We start from the raw sequence: 24,317 nt of genomic DNA, 5'->3' as shown, positions 1-24,317 counted from the left end.
TGCACTCCAGCCTGGGCGACAGAGCGAGACTCCAGTTAAAAAAAAAAAAAAAAAAAAAAACAACAACAACAACTGAAGAGCAAGTGGTCAATCTCTTCCAGGGTCCAGGAGCAAACCAGGAACTCCTTTCAAATGGTATATAGCTTTGTGCTTCTAGATGGCACGGCCTTGCTCCAGAACCCTAAGTGTCTGTACCACCACACCCGGCTAATTTTGTATTTTTAGTAGAGATGGGTTTTCTACATGTTGGTCAGGCTGGTCTCGAACTCCTGACCTCAGGTGATCCACCCACCTCGGCCTCCCAAAGTGCTGGGATTACAGGCGTGAGCCACCACGCCCGGCCACTTTTTCATTTTTATTTTTAACACAACAACCAACCAAGTAGGGTTTATTCTAGAGACACAAGGCTGATTTGGTACTTGAAAATCAAGGTAGGCCGCGTACAGTGGCTCACGCCTGTAATCCCAGCACTTTGGGAGGCTGAGGCAGGTGGATCACTTGAGGTCAGGGGTTCAAGACTGCCTGACCAATATGGTGAAACCCCATCTCTACTAAACATACAAAAAATTAGCTGGGCGTCGTGGTGCACACCTGCAATCCCAGCTACTAAGGAGGCTGAGGAAGGAGAATCGCTTGAACCCAGGAGGCAGAGGTTGCAGTGAGCTGAGATCACGCCACTGCACTCCAGCCTGGGCCACAGAGCAAAACTCTGTCTCAAACAAATAAACAGAAAAATCAGCGTAATCCATCACATTAATAGTCTTAAGAATAAAAGAAGATCATAGCAATTGGTGCAAAAAATTTGATAACATTCAATATGATGAACACTTTCAGCAAACTCAGAAGGCAACTTCCTTCACCCAATAAAGGGCATCTATAAAAATATGTTAATCTCACTTAATGGTGAAAGACTGAAATGGTTTTCCCCAAAGAACTCCACCCTCACCACTTCTACTTAACATCATATTGGAAATCCTACCAGCAAGGCAAGAAAAAGAAACAAAAGGCACACATGTTGGAAAGAAAGAAATACAGCTGTTGCTATTTGCATACAACATGAGAAAGTATACAGGGCTGGCCAGAGGTGGCAGGCAGGGAGGCTGGTACCCGTCCTTGCCGTCTCACAGACTTTGTTGTTGGGGAAAACCAGGCCTGCCTGGTGGATGCTTTGGCTGCTCTGGGGCCTCATACATCTTTCAGGGTTTTAAGGAGGCAGAAGATAAACATGGTTTGGATGGGCCGGCTGACCAACTCCTAGAGCCTCTAAAATACACAGAATATGCTGGAATGGGTTAATAGGCTTCTGGAAGGTAGTCATGTTGCCCACATCAGTTGAGTAGCCTGTGGTGGGTGTGCTGTTTACGTGGATGGTGTCTTGGCTTATCTCCAGGACCAGCTTGGTGCCCAGCAGGCGGCTGGAGCTGGCGACAACTACACACTGGTGGCATAGCTGCGTCTTGTAGACTTTGGTGATGCTTTACTTCTTGAGGTTGACATAGGCATACATAGGCCGTCCCTGCAGGGAGCCTTAATGGAAGACCTCAGTGGCACTGTTAAGAGTCTGATCAGGGTCCCTTACAGGCGGGGTCTACGTCCTGGAGGTGACCCGGGAGGCAGGGATGTAAAGGTCACACCTTCCCGTGGAGCGACGGGCCCTCCTAGGGTTTGGTTCTTTGGTGCCCGGAGGAGCTGGTATCCATGCTCCAGGACTAGGCCTGGGAGACTGTCCTGTTTTTTCATTATGCACATGTTTTCAACCAAAGGCAGACCAGAGAGCCATACTAATGCAGCGGTGAAACACACACTTTTTATCCAAGCTCTGGTTACTTCCAACCGTGACCACTCTCACGCTTCCTAGCTCCCTTTTCCCATTCCTCTTCACAAAGGCTGTGCCCTGGCAATGATGCTATTCTGCCCTGCAAATCTTTACATGAGCTTCTCTAATTCTTTTGATTAAGTTCAACCTTTTCACTCTCACAACTCCCTTATTTTTCATCATTCGCACATTTCCTTTCATTTCTCCTACAACTTTTTCAACGTCTCTAGTCCAAGAGTTAACTTGCTACATTTCTACTCGCCTTGGCTCACCGCCAGCACGATGCCTTTGTTCTGTCTTGAATCGCCGCCTGCCAATCACCAGGAGACGCAGACCTCTCAGAGCGAGGGAACTTGGACAGAAAGGCACTTGGCAAGGCGCACACGACTCAGCGTAAACAAGTGACCTCTTGTTCTCCGAAACTCTTGAGGCACAAAAGGGAAAAATAACAAGCTTTTCTAGTATCTGTATCCTATCATACCTACAATACTCTCTTGTTCCACATGCAAGCACTTTGCATTATAGTACACCACAAGGAGCAAAAGGTAAGACAGGATTCTTACAGAGGTCGTAAAATAAGGTCCCCGCCGCTATGAGAAAGACGACTTTCTTCCAATAGCATAGAGCAGGACTCCGCCTCCGCCTTCGTTTTCTTTAGTCTTTTGCCCTTCCATCCTCCTTCCCAAGACTAGCGTTATCCAATAGAAATATAATGTAGATCACATACTACATAATTTTACATTTCCAAGTAGCCACATTAAAAAAAATTAAAAGAAGCAGGTGAAATTGGTTTTAGGAATGTTTTATTCAACGCAGTGGACCCTAAATATTATGATTTCAATCACCCATGCAGTAATTAGAACTATGTTTTCTTTTCTTTTTTGAGACGGAGTCTCACTTGTCGCCCAGGCTGGAGTGCAGTGGCGCTATCTCGGCTCACTGCAACCTCCGCCTCCCGGGTTCAAGCGATTCTTCTGCCTCGGCTCCCGAGTAGCTGGGATTACAGGCGCCTGCCACCAAGCCCGGCTTTTTGTATTTTTAAGTAGAGACGAGGTTTCACCATGTTGGTCAGGCTGGTCTCGATCTCCTGACCTCGTGACCCGCCGCCTCGGCCTCCCAAAGTGCTGGGATTACAGGCGTGAGCCACAGCGCCTGGCACCCCCCGCCTTTTTTTTTTTTTTTTGAGACGGAGTCTCGCTGTTGCCCATGCTGGAGTGCAGTCGTGTGATCTCGGCTCAATGCAACCTCCACCTCCCAGGTTCAAACAATTCTACTGTCTCAGCCTCCCGAGTAGCTGGGACCACAGGCGCACGCCACTATGCCCGGCTAAGTTTTGTATTTTTAGTAGAAACGGGGGCTTCACCATATTGGTCAGGCTGGTCTCGAACTCCTGACCTCTGGTGACCCACCCACCTCGGCCTCCCAAAGTACTGGGGTTACAGGCCTGAGCCACCGCGCCCGGCCTAAATGTTTTACTTTCTTTTTGTCTTTGGTAGCTGGAGTGCATTTTACACTTAGAGAACATCAAACTCGGAAAAGTTGCATTTCAAGTGCCTCATAGGCACCGCACTGGACTATGAGGCCCTAGAAAGCCACACCCCCTAGTCCTTGCAGCCAGAAATGAAGATGGCAGGGGCGGTAACACTGTTAGTTTGGGACTAAGAAAGGCAACCTCGGGAGGAGGCGAGCCTTGCGATGATGAAACTTCTAGGACACTCTCCCCTGGCGGCAGGGCCTAGCATAGCACGGCCAGAGCCACGGGAAAGGGCGGGGCAGGGAAGTCTGGAGATGGGGGCGTGGAGAGGCTCGGCCGGGACCCCTACGCATGCGCACCGCGACAATTCACGATGCCCGCCTACTGGCGCCCTAGCAACCGGGTTGCGAACCACCGTTTATCCCGACTAAGTGGCTATCCTGGGAGTTCTAGTGCCACTAGCTGGCTTCGGCTCTTCCCTGTCCGAGGTTCTTGTAATTTCCGCTTATTTCCTCCACGGGTGCCGATTTCATGTGTGTGTCCCCGAGTGCCTAAGCCGGCTCCTGAAATGAGTACTCGTGGTTTCCGCGTGGGAACCAACCTCGAGCGCCAGTAGCCCTCCCTCTACGGGCTGAGGTGGTTGCTGGGGCTGGGGCTGCTCCTGAGGCTTCAGGGCCGCCCGCTGCACGGCTTTCTACCTCCCCAGGCTAATCGCGGTCAATCTGCCAGGCGGAGCAAGAAATCGCATTTTGTCAGGTGAGGATTGGAGGAAGGGAGTGAGATGTGAGGGGAAGGCTTCGGGTAGAGGTATGGGGCCGATCGGGGACGACCAGGGTCGAGAGCTCATCGACTTGGACCCGGAATGCCATTGCCCTCCCTGTGGGTGTGTCTCAGGGTCTCTCAATCTCGGAGCCTCCCACTTCGCGGATCTTTCCCGCCCTCTCAGTATCTCCTTCTTCGTCACAGTTCCTCCCCTTCCTCTTCTTTCTCTGCTTCCTCCCTTCCCTCTCATCTCGTCTTCTTCCTTCTCCCTCACAGCTCCAACGCCCACTGTTTCGGCCCCACCTTCTTATCTTGGCCCCTCCCCTTCCCCCCCTTATCGGCTCCTTACCCCGTCCCTTTTTGTTCTGCCAGTGCCCTCTCGGCTCCTCCCCCTCCCCCTTTCTCCAGGATGCTATGCCCTCTCGGCTCCTCTCCCTACCTCTCCCTCTCTTCTTCTTTACCTTCCTCCTCTCTGCTGCTTTTTCTAGTCTCTTCGCCTCTGCTCTTCTGTTTTCCTTTCTGGGACTCCTCCTCCTTCCTCTAAGCCCCTCCCACTTCCCTCCCTATTGGCTGCTCCTCCACCTCCCTCTTGGCTTCTCTCCTGCCTCAACTGACTCCTCCCCTCCTCCTCAACGCCTTCCTTTTCCTCTCAGCATCTGTAACCCTCCCCTTCCCTCCACCCTCTCCCTCGTGTTCTTACACAATCTTCCATTCTGGACACATACACTCATTGTGGTCTTTCTTAAATACATCTCCACCATATTGTGTTACCCCTCACTCATATGGTCTCACACACTTACCCCCCTAATTCATGTTAATCCACTTTGGTCTCCTGGGTCCTCTCTCTGCAAACATAGGGTTATTTACTTCTAGAGATTTGTGAGAATACAATGAGACAGTACATGAAAAGCACTTACGACGGCACCTTGCACATAGTAAGCTTTCAATAAATGGTAACTGTCATCATTATTACTTTTCTTTAGCCGGGGATTCCTGGGACAATTCCTCTTCCGTGTGTCCCACAACCACCAGTAATTTCTTGACTCCCTTCCTTAGTAGCCTCGTTGTTTTCATTGTAAGCTGACTTAAAAGGAGTTTTTTTTTTTTTTTGCAAGTAATCAATTCAAAAAGTATTAATAAATAAGACTTATGTTCTGATCTCTAGTTGCCTAATCTATGGTGTAGGGGGGTATTCTGGTAGAAGGCATCACAAATGCACACAAAGTTGAGAACGGTGCTGACTATAGACTTAGCCAACTTGAAGGTTCTAGGAGTTTTTAAAGGCTAGTTCTAGGTGCAGCATATTTATTTTTCAAACCTGGAGCTTGCCTTTTGCTGTGAGAAATATTGATAGCAGTGTTTTGAGCCAACCTCTTGCCAAACACATGTAAGAAATAGCATCCTTTTTATATTTTTTATTTGCCTTTTCTCTGACTGTTGATATCTAGTCCTTGCTCTTTATTCTTTATTTCAGCAGGCTCCCTAGCAAAGAAACATGATTAATAACATCTGGAACCTCTTTTCTTCTCTTCTCTCCTTCCTTCCTTCCTTCCTTCCTTCCTTCCTTCCTTCCTTCCTTCCTTCCTTCCTTCCTTCCTTCCTTCTTTTTCCCTCCCTCCCTCCCTTCCTTCCTTCCTTTTTTCTTTTTTTTGAGATGGAGTCTCGCTCTGTCTCCCAGGCTGGAGTGCAGTGGCATGATTTCAGCTCACTGCAACCTCCGCCTCCTGGGTTCAAGTGATTCTCCTGCCTCAGGCTCCCGAGCAGCTGGGATTACAGGCGCCCGTCACCACACCTGGCTAATTTTTTTTTTTTTTTTTAAATTTTTGTATTTTTAGTAGAGATGGGGTTTCACCATGCTGGCCAGGCTGGTCGAACTCCTGACCTCAGGTAATCCACTCGCCTTGGCCTCCCAAAGTACTAGGATTACAGGCATGAGCCACTGCACCTGGCAGCATAAACTTTCTATATTGAGTGAGACCTGTCTCCGGTATTTGGGGTTCACACATTTAAGTCTGTGATACATTTTGGGTTTTTATTTGTTGTTGTTGTAAGATGTGAAAGTTAGGTTGAGATTAATTTTTTTGCCTATAGATATCTAATTTCTTTAGCATGGTTTCTTGAAAAGACTATCCTTCCTCCGTGAAATTGCTTTTGCACCTTTTCAAATTTTTTTTGGCAAATCTTGCTTTGTCCTCCAGGCTGGAGTGTGGTGGCACCATCTTGGCTCACTGCAACCTCCACCTCCTGAGCTCAAGTGATTCTTCTGCCTCAGCCTTCTTCTTCTTCTTTTTTTTTTTTTTTGAGATGAAGTCTTGCTCTGTTGCCCACGCTGGAGTGCAGTAGTGCGATCTTGAGTTCAAGCAATTCTTCTTCCTCAGTCTCCCAGGTAGCTGGGATTACAGGCACCTGCCACCATGCCCGGCTAATTTTTTTTGTATTTTTAGTAGAGATGGGATTTCACCATGTTGGCCAGGCTGGCTTTGAACGCCTGACCTCATGTGATCCACCCACCTTGGCCTCCCAAAATGCTAGGATTACAGGCCTGAGCACCTCACCTGGCCCTGCCTCAGTCTTCTGAGTAGCTGGGACCATGCCCAGCTAATTTTTGTAGTTTTAGTAGAGACGGGGCCAGTCTGGTCTCGAATTCCTGACCTGAAGTAATCCACCCACCTCGGCCTCCCAAAGTGCTGGGATTACAGGTGTGAGTCACCATGCCCGGCCACTTTTTCACCTTTGTAAAAAAATCACTTGGGCATAGTTATATGGCTGTATTTCTGAGTTTTCTGTTGTACTGTTACATTGGTTTGTGTGTCAGGCATTAGCCTTTTGAGGATTAAATTTGCATGCAATGCCTTTGTGGAGTGCCACAGGACTCCAAAGGAAAGTGTACCTTATCAAGAAATGCTGTCCCTTGGACTGAAGAAACTTGGCAGTATAGTACAACTCTGCTGCCAATAAGATTCTTTTTTGGTTCATATTTGTATTATTTCAGGACAGTAGGTGCTAAAATATGACTCTGTTTTTCATTGTTTATTCATGCTCATTATTTCCTGATTCATAACATTGGCACATTTCATCTGAAGGCTCTGGAAGAAAAAAAAAAAAAATAATAACACTGGGCCCGGCGCAGTGGCTCATGCCCATAATCCCAGCATTTTGGGAGGCCAAGGCAGGCGGATCACCTGAGGCCCGGAGTTCGAGAACAGCTTGACCAGCATGGAGAAACCCTGTCTCTGCTAAAAATACAAAATTAGCCGGGCGTGGTGGTGCATGCCTGTAATCCCAGCTACTCGGGAGGCTGATGCAGGAGAATCGCTTGAACCTGGGAGGCGGTGGTTGTGGTGAGCCGAGATGGTGCCACTGCACTCCAGTCTGGGCAACGAGAGTGAAACTCCGTCTCAAAAACAAAAAACAAAAAATAAATAAAAAAAAACCCACTGGCACTTTACCTTGATAATCCTCCATAGGTAGACCTTGTAAATAAGAAATTTTGTATGAAAAGTGTCAAATATTTTATTATCACGTTCTTTTGGTAACAGTGTTATTCAGAGATAAATCACGTACCATATAATTCACCCACTTAAAGTGTCTAATTTAGTGGTTTTTAGTGTATTCACAGAGTTGTACAGCCACCACTACCATCAATTTTATTGTCACTTTTAAGTGAAGGATTGTATATCAGGGTAGTTTTTAGGAAGCTAGGGTGGATTTCATATCCCACCTTGTATGTTATTGAAGAAGACAAATTCTTTTCAGTGATGACAGCATTGTGTGTGTGTCTAGTTGTAATCATTTCAGTTACGAATGAAAACTTAGAAGAGAGTGTAGAGAATGATGGCATACTGAAGTCTTTGAAGAAGTTTTACCTGTAAGATAAATTGCTTATTTCATGACATTTGAATTATAAACTTTAGCCAAATCTCTTAATATTTTCAATTTTTTCTTAACAGTTTTCTTTTAACAAAACAGAAATGTGTAAAAGTTTGTGTAAAATCTTACGATCAAGACCAAATGGACAAGCTGGCTTTTTTGAAGAAAGGAATACGACTGAATTACCAGCATCACTGGTAGGTTTGGCATCGGAAATACCATGACTTGGCTGGGTGAGGTGGCTCACGCCTGTAATCTCAGCACTTTGGGAGGCCAAGGTGGCAGATCGCTTGAGCTCAGGAGTTTGAGACCAGCCTGGCCAGCATGGCGAAAACCCATCTCTACTAAAAATACAAAAATTAACCGAGCACGATGGCAGGCACCTGTAATCCCAGCTACTTGGGAAGCTGAGGTGCACGAGAATTGCTTGAACCTGGGAGGCAGAGGTTGCATTGAGCCGAGATTGCGCCCATGCACTCCAGCCCGGGTGAAAGAGCGAGACGCTGTCTCAGAAAGGAAAAAAAAAAAAAAAAAATTAACATGACTTAATTAATTTTTCAATTCCTTTCAGAAGTTTTTTGTTTGTTTGTTTGTTTGTTTTGAGACAGGGTATTGCTCTGTCGCCCAGGCTGGAACAAAGTGATGTCATCATAGCTCACTGCATCCTCAAACTCCTGGGCTCAATTGATCCTCTTTACTTAGCCTCCTGAGTAGCTAGGACTGCAGGCATGTGCCACCGTGCCTGATTAAGTTTCGATTTTCTTTTTTTGTCTTTTTTTTTTTGAGGTAGAGTCTAGCTCTGTCACGCAAGCTGGAGTGCAGTGGCATGATCTCAGCACACTTGAAATCTCCAACTCCCAGGTTCAAACTATTCTCCTGCCTCAGCCTCCCGAGTAGCTGGGATTACAGGCACCCGCCACCATGCCCAGCTAATTTTTGTATTTTTAGTAGAGACGGGGTTTCACTGTGTTGGCCAGGCTGGTCTTGAACTCCTTACCTTGTGATCCACCCACCTCGGCCTTCCAAAGTGCTGGGATTACAAGCGGGAGCCACCGTGCCTGGCCTTTTTTTTTCCTTTTTTGCTGTCACCTTATTTTTTTAAATTATTTTTATTTTCTTTTTGTAGAGACAGGGTCTAGCTATATTGCCCAGGCTGGTCTTGAACTCCTGGCCTCAAGCAGTGCTTCTGCCTTGGACTCCCAAAGTGAGTCATCACACCCTGCCAAAAAAGTACTCTTTTTTATTTTTATTTTATTTTATTATTATTATTATTATTTGGATACAGCGTTTCTCTCTGTTACCCAGGCTAGAGTGCAGTGGTGCCATCTTGGCTCACTGCAACCACCGCCTCCTGGGTTCAAGTGATTCTCGTGCCTCAGCCTCTGAGTAGCTGGGATTATAAGTGTCTGCCACCACACCCGGCTAATTTTTGTGTTTTTTTTAGTACAGATGGGGTTTTACCATGTTGTCCAGGCTGGTCTTGAACTCCTGGACTCAAGTGATCCACACACCTCGGCCTCCCAAAGCGCTGGGATTACAGGCGTGAGCCACTGCACCTAGCAGTATTTCTTATATTTCAGTCATTTTACATACCACCTTGGTACTTTTTGCTGTGTGTCAAGCACCTGTATTATTATTTATCTACTTTAAAAAATCCATTATTTAAAGCCAGGTGCAGTGGCTCATGCCTGTAATCCCAGCACTTCTGGGAGGCTGAGGCGGGTGGATCACTTGAGGCCAAAAAATTTGAGACCAGCCTGGCCAGCATGGCAAAACCCTGTTTCTACTAAAAATACAAAAAAAAAAAAAAAATGAGCCAGGCATGGTGGCACTCACCTATAGTCCCAGCTACTTGGGAGGCTGAGGCAGGAGAATTGCTTGAATCTGGGAGGCAGAGGTTGCAGTCAGCCCAGATTGCACCACTGCACCCCAGCCTGGTCAACAGAGGGAGACCCTGACTCAAAAAAAAAAAAAAAAAAAAAAAAAAAAAAAAATCCATGCTGTATTTAGAAAGGAAACTATAATACCCTAGAAATTACAGATGTACTGATGTACTATACTACTTATATTTTTTATTCATCTAATTTCAAGTAAATATGTAAAAGGTAAAATTGGTTTTCCATCTACTACCTAAAATCATCTTGTATATCTTCAGTGCTATGTATTCTACACAGTGGGAAGCAATGAGATAAAGAAGTAAAGAAAATGGGAAGAGAAGCAACAAACAACTGCTTAATTGATAGTTCTTTGAAAGCAAGGGTAAACTGGCAGAAGAAAGGAGTTAATGAACAGGAGAAATGTTCATTAACATGGTCTGTGTTTGAGACCATATATGAAAGTGGGTTCTTAGGGAACATTTAACGACAACATCTTTCAGGATCAAGTCTGGGAAGAAGAAAGGGACCAACAGGATGAAAAAGCCTCAGTTGGCAGGAGTAGCAATAACTTTATCAACATTTGTAGGTTGTCAACATAAAATTACCAAGGTTAACTAAAAGCTTAAATAGGGCCAGGTGCGGTGGCTCACGCCTGTAATCGCAACACTTTGGGAAGTCAAGGTGGGCGGATCACAAGGTCAGGAGTTCGAGATCATTCTGGCCAACATGGTGAAATCCCATTTCCACTAAAATACCAAAAAAAAAAAAAAAAAAAAAAAAAAAAAAAAAATTAGCCAGGCGTGGTGGTGCATGCCTGTAGTACCAGCTACTTGGGAGGCTGAGGCACGGGAATCACTTGAACCCAGGAGACGGAAGTTGCAGTAAGCCCAGACTGCGCCACTGCACTCCAGGCGTGGCAACAGAGTGAGACTCCGTCTAAAAAGAAGAAAACCAAAGCTTAAATAAAACCAGCAGCTACTTTTTGCTATTTCTTTTATAAATAGTGGTACTCTTTCTTGTGAATTTCTTCTTCCTCTTCCTCTTCTTCCTCTTCTTCTTCTTCTTGACAGAGTCTCACTCTGTCACCCAGGCTGAGTACAGTGGCATGATCATGACTCATTGCAACCTCAACCTCCAGGGTTCAAACCATCCTCCTTCCTCAGCCTCCTGAGTAGCTGTGACTACAGGCCTGTGCCACCACGTCAGGCTAATATTTGTAGTTTTTGTAGAGATAGGGTTTTGCCGTGTTGCCCAGGCTGGTCTCGAACTCCTGGACTCAAGTGATCTGCCTGCCTCAGCCTCCCAAAGTGCTGGGATTACAGGTGTGCACCACCACTCCCAGCCTATTTTTATTTTAAGGATATTTATTTTAGATAGATACTGATGTCCTCCTCCCTTCCCCCTGACACATAGGCTCCTTTTCATTGAAAAATGAAAGTTTCAGGCAAGTTTCAGAAAAGTTTATAGGCTGGGCATGGTGGCTCATGCCAGCACTTTGGAAGGCCGAGGTGGGCAGATCACCTGAGGTCAGGAATTCAAGACCAGCCTGGCCAACATGGTGAAACCCCATATCTACTAAAAATACAAAAAAATTAGCCAGGTGTGGTGTTGGGTGCCTGTAATCCCAGCTGCTCGGGAGGTTGAGGCAGGAGAATCACTTGAACCTGGGAGGTGGAGGCTGCCGTGAGCTGAGATTGCTCCACTGCACTCCAGCCTGGGCGACAGAGCAAGAATCTGTCTCAAAAAAAAAAAAAAAAAATTGTTTATAGTGCCATTGATCATATCAGTGGGAATAATTATACCACTTATTTTGAAAGTGCAGTCTTGGGGCCTCTGAGAACTTTTCAGGGAGGTCCAAACTATTTTCTTAGTAGTACTAAGCTGTTACGTGCCTTCTTCACTCTCATTCTTTCATGAGTGTACAGTGGAATTTTCCAGAAGCTACATGAAGTGAGATGATGTCGTCACTCTGAGGGCTAATGGAATGTGTGCTTCTGTATTCTTGGAGTCTCGCGCTGTTGCCCAGGCTGGAGTGCAGTGGCACAATCTCGGCTCACTGCAAGCTCCGCCTCCTGGGTTCACGCCATTCTCCTGCCTCAGCCTCCTGAGTAGCTGGGACTCCTGAGTAGCTGGGTGGTACAGGCACTCACCACCACGCTCAGCTATTTGTTTTTGTATTTTTAGTAGAGATGGGGTTTTACTGTGTTAGCCAGGATGGTCTCGATCTCCTGACCTCATGATCTGTCCGCCTTGGCCTCCCAAAGTGCTGGGATTACAGGTGTGAGCCACCGTGCCCAGCCTATTCTTGTGTTTTTAAAATGTCTCATTGTAAATTTCTAACACAGTAAATGTAGGTAGATATAACCCACATAAACAAAAGCTCTTCAGCGTTCTTAATTTTTAAGGGTAAGGGTCCAGAGACTAAAATGTTTGAGAACCTTTGAGTTAGATGCCTAGAATCAAAGTGGCAATCACGGTTGTCTGACTAACAACAAAGGTTTTTCTGTTTTAAAATTCATTAAGCACATTCATATTGTTGTACAACCATTGCTACCTTGATGTAATTGTAATCAAAACCTAAGATACTTTTAATTAAAACCAATCAATTTAAAAGTAAAAAACGGCCAGGCACAGTGGCTCACTCCTGTAATCCCAGCACTTTGGGAGGCCAAGGCAGGTGGATCACCTGAGGTCAGGAGTTTGAGACCAGCCTGGCCAACATGGTGAAATCTGTCACTATTAAAAACACAAAAATTAGCTGGGCATAGTGGCTTGCGCCTGTAATCCCAACTTCTTGGGAGGCTGAAACAGGAGAATCACTTGAACCCTGGAGACAGAGGTTGCAGTGAGCCAAGATCACACCACTGTACTCCAGCCTGGGTGATTAAGTGAGACTCTCAAAAAATTAAAAAAAATAAAAAAATAAAGAGGTAAAAAACTCCTTTTTTGCACTAAAAGTCAAGTTTTGATAATTTATTTGAAGAACTATTAGATAAAAGTAGCAGAGAACAGTGGACTAGAATAGAGTCCAGAAAGAGATATAAATATTTATGGAAATTATTTATGGGAATTTCAATTTATCGTAAAGGTGGTCTTTCTTTCCTTCTTTCCTCCTTCTTTTCTTTTTCTTTTCTTTTCTTTCTTTTTTGAGATGGAGTCTCACTCTGTCACCCAGGCTACAGTGCAGTGGCACGATCTCGGCTCACTGCAACCTCCACCCTCCGCCTTCCGGGTTCATGCCATTCTCCTGCCTCAGCCTCCCATGTAGCTGGGACTACGGGCGCCTGCCACCACATCTGGCTGATTTTTTTTTTTTTTTTGTATTTTTAGTAGAGACGGGGTTTGACTCTGTTAGCCTGGATGGTCTTGATCTCCTGACCTCGTGATCCGCCCACTCAGCCTCCCAAAGTGCTAAGATTACAGGCGTGAGCCACCGCGCCCCACCAAAGGAGGTGTTTCAAATTAGCAAAGACAGTTCAATAAATGATGTGGGGACTGACAACTGTTTCAGGACAGGAATAAAATGATCTTGGTCTATACTTCAGTCCTTATATTCAAATGAACTACAAGGGAATTAAAACTTTAAACATTAAGAAGATAGAAGAAAACATGGAATGAGGAGGCAAGGTACTGTACAAGCTCCAGAAACTATAAAGGAAATGACAGATGAATCTGAGTCTATAAAAATGAACACAAAAATAAAATCCTTCTACATGGTAAATAAATAGCAAAGTCAAAATGCAGCTGATATACCAATAAAAACTATTTGTGGTTTGGGGGTGATGATAGATTGATTTCTTTCATCGAGAACCCATATGCAAATCAATCAGGAAAAGGCAAACAGACCAAAAGAAAAATGGGCAAAGGCTACAGTCTGCTTTACAGAAAGGTAAATGCAAATGGACAAAGAACATGAACCTATAGTCAACTGCAGCCATAATTAAAGAGATACAAATTAAGACAACACTGAAAAGCATTTTTTTTTTTTTGAGACGGAATCTTGCTCTGACGCCCAGGCTGGAGTGCAGTGGCACAACCTCGGCTCACTGCAAGCTCCGCCTCCTGGGTTCATGCCATTCTCCCACCTCAGCTTCCCGAGTAGCTACAGGCGCCCGCCACCATGCCCGGCTAATTTTTTTTTGTATTTTTAGTAGAGATGGGGTTTCACCATTCACAGGATGGTCTCGATCTCCTGACCTTGTGATCTGCCTGCCTCGGCCTCCTAAAGTGCGTGAGCCACTGCGCCCGGCCTTTTTTTTTTTTTTTTTTTTTTGAGACTGAGTCTCGCTCTGTTGCCCAGGCTGGAGTGCAGTGGCTCGATCTTGGCTCACTGCAACCTCTGCCGCCTGGGTTCAAGTGATTCTCCTGCCTCAGCCCCCCAAGTAGCCTGCCACCGTGCCCGGCTAATTTTTGTATTTTTAGTAGAGACGGGGTTTCACCATCTTGGTCAGGCTGGTCTTGAACTGGTGACCTCGTGATCCACTCGCCTCGGCTTCCTAAAGTGCTGGGATTACAGGCGTGAGCCACCGCGCCCAGCCGAAAAGCAATATTATTCATCTGTCAGATCTACAAGCATGTTAAAGGGTGATGCCTAGTGCTGGCTAAGATGTAGGTAAACACACTCTTACAGTAAATGGATAAAGTCTTGCTGGAGGACATTTGGCTGTAGCTAGTAAAATAGAATAAATGTGATAATGTGTAGTAATAGCAAAACTTATGAAATAACACACAACAATAATATATATATGTATAACAAAATAATTAAAAAAAAGATACATATTATTTGACCTGGTAATTCCACTGCTAGGAATTCATTCTCCAGATAACCTGCAAAGGCTTGCCAATATGCACATCCTGTGAGTGTGTTTAGATGAGAGAGCTCTTGGCAAGTCTCAGTTGGTGGAGAGTCCACTGTGACCCTCAGCTGACTATGTTATGTTAGTAAGATCGTGTGTATAGAACAATAACTATGGTTAGGCCGGGCGCGGTGGCTCAAGCCTGTAATCCCAGCACTTTGGGAGGCCGAGACGGGCGGATCACGAGGTCAGGAGATCAAGACCATCCTGGGTAACACAGTGAAACCCCATCTCTACTAAAAATACAAAAACTTAGCCGGGCGAGGTGGCAGGTGCCTGTAGTCCCAGCTACTCGGGAGGCTGAGGCAGGAGAATGGCGTGAACCCGGGAGGCGGAGCTTGCAGTGAGCTGAGAGCCGGCCACTGCACTCCAGCCTGGGCGACAGAGCGAGACTCCGTCTCAAAAAAAAAAAAAAAAAAAAAAAAAAAAAAAAAAAAAAAGAACAATAACTATGGTTAAGTGAAACCTCTGCTTTTTTTTCTTTGTTTTTGTTTTTTGTTTCTTGTTTGAGAGGGAACCTCACTCTGTCTCCCAGTCTGGAGTGCAGTAGTGTGATCTTGGCTCGCTGCAGCCTCCGCCTCCGGAGTTCAGGCAATTTTCCTGCCTCAGGCTTCCGAGTAGCTGGGATTACAGGCACGCACCACCTAGCCCCGGTAATTTTTGTATTTTTTAAGTAGAGACGTGGTTTCACCATGTTGGCCAGGCTGGTCTTGAACTCCTGACCTCGAGTGATCCTCCTGCCTTGGCCTCCCAAAGTGCTGGAAATACAGGCATGAGTCACCGCGTCCGACCTTCTGCTTATTTTTCTATACTGACTATGTGCCACTTTAGCTTTGGAATTGTGGCAATACAATTTCAGTTTGTACATCTACTTTGATTTGCTATTTCTGCATTCTTGTTTTAGCACTGTATTAGAGGTAGTTTTTTCAAAATTCATGCCAACATAAATAGCTTCATCCTCAAGATATGATCAGTGCAAAAATTTGCAATTGCTCCTGTCATTTTTTTTTTTTTTGATGGAGTCTCGCGCTGTTGCCCAGGCTGGATGCAGTGACATGATCTCGGCTCACTGCAAGCTCCGCCTCCCGGGTTCATGCCATTCTCCTACCTCAGCCTCCCTAGTAGCTGGGACTACAGGCACCCACCACCATGCCCAGCTAATTTTTTGGATTTTTAGTAGAGACGGGGTTTCACTGTGTTAGCCAGGATGATCTCAATCTCCTGACCTCGTGATCCACCCGCCTCGGCCTCCCAAAGTGCTGGGATTACAGGCATGAGCCACCGCACCTGACCTCTCCTGTCACTTTTAAAAAACGTTACTCCTCATATCTATTGGCTGAGCAGATGGAAGTGTTTCTGGGGATTTGAGATGCTAAGATGAGGATGTTTTAGGCCCATGGTCACGGCACCTACTTTTGTTCTATTCAGCCTACCATGCCAGAGATCCAGGTAGGTCTCTGGATCTTTGAGTCCCCCCACCTCACACCTCCTTACTATGAAACATATTATGGTTTTTATAATTACAAAAGTAGTATAGGCTTGTGAAAATCTCCTACAAAACGGGGGTATAGAGTACCAAATGAGAGTCTCTTCGTAATCCTCTCCAATTTTAATAGATTCTTTTTATGTATACTGTGTATAACTTTTTAATGTGAGATTATATTATATATATTTCTGTGATCTTTTATGTATTCACTGAGAAGTTTATGATGGACTTCTTTCCATGTTCATATATATTATAATACACATATTTTATCTCTATATCTATATCCATACTTGTTATTTATGTATTTTTTTTGGAGACAGAGTCTTGCTCTGTTGCCCAGGCTGGAGTGCAGTGGTGTGATCTTGGCTCACTTGCAACCTCTGCCTCTGGGGTTCAAGTGATTCTCACACCTCAGCCTCCTCAGTAGCTGGGATTACAGGCGTGTGCCACTACACCCAGCTAATTTTTGTATTTTTAGTAGAGACAGGGTTTTGCCATGTTGGTCAGGCTGCTCTCGAACTTCTGACCTCAAGTGATCCGCCTGCCTCGGCCTCCCTAAGTACTGAGATTATAGGCATGAGCCACCGTGCCTGACCCATACTTTTTATTAATAATGCTGTGGTCAACATTCTTTCACCTCTTTAGTCTCATCTGTAAAATGGAAATAATAATAGTGTATACCATAAAAATTAGCTGGGCGTGGTGGCACGTACCTGTAGTCCCAGCTACTCGGGAGGCTGAGGCAGGAGAATCGCTTGAACCCAGGAGGCAGAAGTTGCAGCAAACCGAGATTGCGCCATTGCACTCTAGCCTGGCAACAGAGCGAAACTCCGTCTCTAAAAAAAAAAAAAAAAAAAGGAATCGTGTGTACTATAATACGCAGGGTTGTTACAAGGATAAATAGGATAATACTTGTAAAGTGCTAGAGCAGTGTTTAATACATAGTAGGCACTCAATAAATGACAGCTATTGTTGTACAGCCATCTATGTAGTCTTAATTATTACTTTAGGATAGTTACTAATTATTTGCTGGGTCAAAGGATATGGACTTTGTAGAGATGGGGTCTTGCAATATTGCTCAGGCTGGTCTCCAACTCCTGGGCTTAAACGATTCTCTACTGATAATTACTTTAGGATAATTAATAATTAGTAATTATCCTAAAGTGGTTGCTGGGTCAAAGGATACGGACTTTAAAAAAACAACCCTTTTGTTGTAAAATGCATACAGAAAGCCACACAGAACAGAAATAGCATTTAATGAATAATTATAAGGGGACACCTTTGTAAACCGCAACCGGGCCAAGAATAGAATTTGGCCAGCTACCTCAGAAGGATTCCATGTGTCCCTGCCCATTTACAACATGCTGCTTTCTCCCAAAGTAACCACTATCCTAACTTTTATACTAATCACTTCCTTGAGTTTCTTTTGTAGTTTCACCACCCAAGTGTACTTCTCTAGACGTATGTTTTCTTTTTATTTATTTATTTATTTATTTATTTATTTATTTATTTATTTGTTTTTGAGACGGAGTCTCGCTCTGTCGCCCAGGCTGGAGTGCAGTGGCCGGATCTCAGCTCACTGCAAGCTCCGCCTCCCGGGTTTTACGCCATTCTCCTGCCTCAGCCTCCCGAGTAGCTGGGATTACAGGCGCCCGCCACCTCGCCCGGCTAATTTTTTGTATTTTTTAGTAGAGACGGGGTTTCACTGTGTTCACCAGGATGGTCTCGATCTTCTGACCTCGTGATCCGCCCGTCTTGGCCTCCCAAAGTGCTGGGATTACAGGCTTGAGCCACTGCGCCCGGCCTATTTTTATTTTTATATTTGAGATGGAGTGTTGCTCTGTTGCCCAGGCTGGAGTGCAGTGGCGGGATCTCAGCTCACCACAACCTCCACCTCCTGGGTTCAAGCGATTCTCCTGCCTCAGACTCCCAAATAGCTGGGATTACAGGTACACACCACCACGCCTGGCTGATTTTCGTATTTTTAGTAGAGATGGAGTTTTACCAGGTTGGCCAGGCTGCTCTTGAACTCCTGACCTCAGGTGATCTGCCTGCCTTGGCCTCCCAAAGTGCTAGGAATACAGGTGTGAGCCACCACACCTAGCCACACTGTAGTTTAGATTTGACTATTTTTATGTGTCTTTTGTCAACATTTTATTATGAGCATTTTCAAATACACAGAAAACTTGGGTAGGCCAGGTGCAGTGGCTCACGCCTATAATCCCAGCACTTTGGGAGGCCGAGGTGGGAGGATCGTTTGTGTCCAGGAGTTGGAGACGAACCTGGGCAATATTGCAAGACCCCATCTCTCCAAAAAGTTTTTAAAAATTAGTGGGGCATGGTGGCATGCATTTGTAGTCCCAGCTACTCAGGAGGCTGAGGTGGGAGGATCGCTTGAGCCCAGGAGGTTGAGGCTGCAGTGAGCCGTGATAGCACAACTGCACCCCAGCCTGGGCAGTAAAGTACCCTGTCTCAAAAAAAAAAAAAAAAAGAAAAAGAAAAAAGAAAAAATTATATAGTGGACACTCATCTGAGTGTCCAACATCTATATTCTACAGTTACCATTTTGCTCTATTTGGTTTATCACATATCTATCTATCTGTCCATCCCTGTATGGTTCAATCCAATCCATTGGGCATGTTCCTCTGTCCTCTATTTGCTGCAAATTGGCAACTGGATCCAGTGACTTGATCAGATTCAGGTTTGGTTTCTTTGAGAAGGTGAGGTGGCAGTTGTGTTCTTTCATCAGGAGGCACATGATTTTTTTTGTCTCTCTTTTTTGTTGTGTTACCTGGGTCCATTCATTCATTAGGGGCTGCAGCATGCTTAAAGAAAACAGAAGCCTGTGGAGTGAGCGGACATCAACCAGGAAATAAAACCCTTTCCCTTGCGATGTCTCTCCAGCGCCCTCTACTGACCAAGCCTCTTTAGTGCCAGTTTGTAGAGGTAAACTATTTAAAGGGCCTGAATTATTTTCATGGGGGGCAAAACTCATGAATTTGGAGATGAGAGGCAATATATGAATAACAAACACACCTTACACGCATGTCCTGACCAGATAAAGAAAACGCTACATATTTCTGAAGTTTATCTGTGTGCAGCTCTCTTCTCTGTGGTCCTCTGCTCCATGAATTCTAGTGCCTTTGGCCTCCCTGGACTTTGAACTTTGTTTTCTCAACCCTAGGAGACTGCAGGGCTCTGCATGGATACCTCTTCCCTGTGTCACAGCCTGGAAATTCTATCTATGAGGTAAGCTGGAGGCAATAGTAGGGCTTATCTTATTTGCTCCCCTTCCCTAGGTGATCACTCTTATATTTTTTGTTGTCCAGCGTCTGGAAACTGTTGCTTTACATATTTTACTCATTTTTTGAGTTGTGTAAGCAGGAGGGTAAATCTTGTCTTTGTTATTCTCCTATGTGTTGGGCCAAGAAGGAAGTCCAACTTCCTTATTTTCTTTTTTTAAAAACATATTTTTGTTATTTATTTATTTATTTATTTATTTATTTATTTATTTATTGAGGTGGAGTTTCTCTCTTGTCGCCCAGGCTGGAGTGCATTGGCACAATCTCAGCTCACTGCAACCTCTGCCTCCAGGGTTCAAGTGATTCTCCTGACTCAGCCTCTGGAGTAGCTGGGACTACAGGCACTTGCCACCATGCCTGGCTAATTTTTGCATTTTTAGTAGAGATGGGGTTTTGCCATGTTGGTCAGGCTGGTCTTGAGCTCCTGACCTCAGGTGATTCACCTGCCTTGGCCTCCCAAAGTGCTGGGATTACAGGGGTGAACTACTGCTCCCGGCCTGTTTTATTTTTAATTTTAATTTTTACTTTTAAAGTTGACAAAAATTGTTTATATTTACGGTGTACAACATGCTGTTTTGATATATGCGTGCATTGTGGAATGACTGAATCAGGCCACCTTGCTTTTGTTTTTGATTTTGTTTTTTTTGTTTTGTTTTTGTTTTTTTTTTTTTTTGAGACAGAGTTTCTCTCTTGTTGCCCAGGCTGGAGTGCAATGGCGCGATCTTGGCTCACCGCAGCCTCCACTTCCTGGGTTCAAGCAATTCTCCTGCATCAGTCTCCTGAGTAGCTGGGATTACAGGCATGTGCCACCATGCCTGGCTTCTTTTGTCTTTTTAGTAGAGACTGGGGTTTGTCCATGTTGGTCAGGTTGGTCTCGAACTCTCAACCTCAGGTGATCTGCCTGCCTCGGCCTCCCAAAGTGTTGGGATTACAGGCGTGAGCCACTACACCCTGCCTTCCTTTCTTTTTGTATGCATTTGCTTGGTATAACTTTGCTTATCATTCTATTTTTAAGTTTTCAGAATCTTTTTGTTTTAGATCTGTCTCTTGCATACAACATATTGTTTGTTTGTCTTTGAGACCGAGTCTTGCTCTGTCACCCAGGTTGGAGTGCAATGCTGTGATCTTGACCCACTGCAACCTCCACCTCCTGGGTTCGAGCAGTTCTCCTGCCTCAGCTTCCCAAGTAGCTGGAATTACAGGCGTGCACCATCACATCACACCTGGCTAATTTTTTTTTTTTTTTTTTTTTTTTTTTTAGTAGAAACGAGGTTTCACCATATTGGCCAGGCTGGTCTCGAACTCCTGACCTTTTGATCCACCCGCCTTGGCCTCCCAAAGTACTGGGATTACAGGTGTGAGCCACTGCAACCGGCCCTTATTTTCTCTTTTTCATGCATATGCTTTCACACTTGCTTTTTATTTCTTTTAGATATATTTAGTTCATTTAATATCTGCCTCTGATAATTGCTGTATCTGAAATCTTTGCAGGTTTCTTCTAGTTCTTGCTCATGATGTCATTTTTCCTTTTGTGCTTCATTATTTTGAGTGCATACTTATTGTCCTTGAAAATTGTTTGTGGGGTTTCTTTAAGTTGTAGAGTCAAAGTACATTGCTCCAGAGAGGACTTTCGTTGACTTCTCCAAAGTGTCTTTGGGGATTACCAGTCTGGGACCATCTTAAAACAAATTCACAACTTGAAATTCCTGGGGCTACCTAGGTGATATGAATCCAACCTGTAAATTTGTTACAGGCGGTCTCTGGCCAAAACTTTTCTTTCTTTCTTCCTTCCTTTTCTTTTCTTTCTTTCTTCCTTCCTTTTCTTTTCTTTTCTTTTCTTTTCTTTTCTTTTCTTTCTTTCTTTCTTTCTGTCTGTCTGTCTGTCTGTCTTTCTCTCTCTCTCTCTCTCTCTCTCTCTCTCTCTTTCTTTCTTTCTTTCTTTCTTTCTTTCTCTTTCTCTATTTTCTTTTCTTTTCTTTTCTTTCTTTTCTTTCTTTCCTCTCACTCTGTCACCCAGGCTGGAGTGCGGTGGTGTGATCTTTGCTCACTGCAACTTCTGCCTCCCAGGTTCCATCGATCCTCTTGCATCACCCTCCTGAGTAGCCGGGATTACAGGCACACACCACCACGCCTGGCTAATTTTAGTGATGGGGTTTCACCATGTTGGCCAGGCTGGTCTCGAACTCCTGACCTCAAGTGATCCACCCACCTCGACCTCCCAAAGTGCTGGGATTACAGGCGTGAGCCATGGCGCCTGGCCTGGCCAAAACTTTTCAAGGCCAGTTTTCTTCCTTCACCCTCTCCCAGCAACCCTCTTGTTTGTTTAGCATCAGGGCAGTCTTCCTAAGTTCATTGGAGGCATGGAGCAGGTTTACTTCTGGCTCACCTTTACCTTGAGGGTGTTGCCTTTTGGGAGAGGTGGGCAGTCTCAGCTTCACGTACAGAGGGTCTCATACTAGCCTTTTCATCTGAAAGGGCCCTGGGCCCTGAGTTCTTTCCTCCTCATCCCATGAGGCCACCAAAACTGAGGTCCAAGTTTGTCCTGATCAGCAGGTATCCTCAGGGCAATAGCAGTATCAGTGCTCCCTACCCAGCTTACCTCACTGGTCTGCTTTCCTTTAGAAATTTGCATGGTAGTTCCTTATTTTCTTGTCAGCTGATGTTGCTTTTAGGGAGATATGCGCTGTATTTTATTTCACACTTGTAGTTTTCAGCAGGAGATTTGTCCCAAATAAGATTGAAATTGGAAATCTAGTTAAAATTTTAAAGCACACACCTACTATAGAAGGAAGGAAATTAACATTTATTTACTTTCTTATTTCGTACTAGGAGCTGTGTTGGGTCTCCTCGTATGATACAGCCAAAAAAAACCATAAGGTCAAGAAAGATTAATTGACATACAAAAGATTGCATGTGGCAAATTTTCAATTCCAGCCCAATATTTTGTTTGTTTGTTTTTGTTTGATACAGGATCTCACTCTGTCACCCACGCGATAGTGCAGTGGTACAATCATGGCTCACTGCAGCCTCGACCTCCTGGGCTCAGGTGATCCTCCCACCTCAGCCTCCCGAGTAGCTAGGACCACAGGCATGCACCACCACACCCGGCTAAGTTTTGTATTTTTTTGTAGAGACGGGATTTTGCCATGGTACCCAGACTGGTCTTGAACTCCTGGGCCTTGGCATCCGAAAGTGCTGAGCCACCACGCCTGGCCCAGCCCAGTGTTTTTCTGTCCAGATTTCGCTTTCTCTTCTCTTCTCTCTTTTCTTTCTTTTCTTTCACTTACTCTTTTTGAGACAGGGTCTCACCCTGTCACCCAGGTGGGATCTTGGTTCACTTCAACCTCCTCATCCTCGGCTTAAGTGATCCTCCCATCTCAGCCTCCTGAGTAGCTGGGACTACAGGCATGTACCACCACATGGCAAACCCGGCTCTGTTTGCTTTCTACTATAGCAAACTACACCTTGTATTTTTTGAGTACCTATAAGGTCTCAGTTTTGAGGATATAGTTAAGAAGTGCCTGACATATAGTAGATCAAAAATATTTGTTGGGCCGGGTGCAGTGGCTCACACCTGTAATCCCACACTTCGGGAGGTCATGGCGGGTGGATCACCTGAGGTCAGGAGTTCAAGACCAGCCTGGCCAATGTGGTGAAACCCCGTCTCTACTAAAAATACAAAAATTAGGCAGGGCGTGATGGCTCACACCTGTAATCCCAGCACTTTGGGAGGCTGAGGCAGGTGGATCGCCTGAGGTTGGGAGTTCAAGACCAGCCTGGCCAGCATGGTGAAACCCCATCTCTACTAAAAGTACAAAAATTAGCTGGGCGTGGCAGCAGGCACCTGTAATCCCAGCTACTTGGGAGGTTGAGCCAGGAGAATCACTTGAACCCGGGAGGCAGAGGTTGCAGTGAGCCAGGATCATGCCATTGCACTCCAGCCTGGGTGATGAGAGTGAAACTCCATTAAAAAAAAAAAAAAAAAAAAATATATATATATATATATATATATATACACACACACATACACACACACACACACGCACGCACACACACACATATATATATGTTGAATGAGTAAATGAGTGAGTAAATGAATGAATTGCAGCAGGATGAGCCACAGACAAAACTCTTCAGACACCAGATTAAAGAAGGAAGAGGTTTATTCGGCCGGGAGCGTCAGCAGATTTGTGTCTTAAGAGCTGAGCTCCCTGAAAAAGAAATTCTTGGCCTTTTTAAAGGCTTACAACTCTAAGAGGTCCACTTGAAAAGGTCGTGATAAATCGAGCAAGTGTGGGGAATGTGACTAGGGGCTACATGCATCAGCTTACAGAACAGAAAGTTTTGCAATGCTTTTTCATACAATGTCTGGACTTTACAGATAACACAAGTAATTTAGGTCAGGGGTTGATGTTGTTATTATTACTTTTTTAACTCCTAGGGCCAGGTGGTGGTGCCAAGGTTGTCTGGCTATTTATCTTACTTTTGTTTCTTTCCAACTTTTTGCTTTCTCTCCTTTGTCTTGTGAACTAGGCAAGGTTGGGGGAGGAGGGCAGCAGTAGTAGTACGGGTCTCCTTCTTTATCCCTCTCTTGGAGAATTTCACTAATTAGTGGGAGTTCTCACTTTTATTTTTACTTTCTGAGTCTCTGTGCGAGACAGAGTGATAGTGTTTTATGTAATACACTTGTGCTGAAGTTTTCTGACCGACCGTGGTAGCTGCAAAACCTTTTATCATTTGAAGGAGCAAGTGTAATACATAGGGGAGCAGCAAGCAAGTTTCTATTACTAGTAATACACTTATAATGAGGGTTTTAAATTCTCTTATAGCTGGAAACTATTTTCTAAATGTAGACCTAGGATCAAACCTGTGTT

At 44.9% G+C, this 24,317-nt stretch overlaps 1 protein-coding gene across 14 annotated transcripts in view; it reads left to right on the top strand.

Moving 5' to 3' along the window:
• Positions 1-3,667: 3,667 nt before the first annotated feature.
• The window catches only part of LOC112426572 (uncharacterized), a 123,254-nt gene continuing 102,604 nt past the window's right edge, over positions 3,668-24,317 (top strand). For 8 of the 14 annotated variants that reach the window (XR_011618378.1, XR_011618377.1, XR_011618376.1 and 5 more), the window contains exons 1-2: positions 3,668-4,046; positions 8,003-8,119. Coding sequence is in view for 4 of the 14 variants with exons in the window: in XM_071089014.1 (XP_070945115.1) it covers positions 8,064-8,119 (56 nt within the window). In the remaining 10 variants the exon portion in view is untranslated. Of the gene's footprint in view, positions 4,047-8,002; positions 8,120-18,953; positions 19,088-19,325; positions 19,391-24,317 lie in introns of all 14 variants that reach the window. The other 6 variants (XR_011618382.1, XR_011618381.1, XR_011618380.1 and 3 more) reach the window with 1 other exon arrangement.

The sequence above is a fragment of the Macaca nemestrina genome, chromosome X (genome assembly GCF_043159975.1).
Source record: "Macaca nemestrina isolate mMacNem1 chromosome X, mMacNem.hap1, whole genome shotgun sequence".
Taxonomy (NCBI): Eukaryota; Metazoa; Chordata; class Mammalia; order Primates; family Cercopithecidae; genus Macaca; species Macaca nemestrina.
Note: the sequence above shows the minus strand (reverse complement) of the source record. Positions and strands in the feature narration are given on the sequence as shown.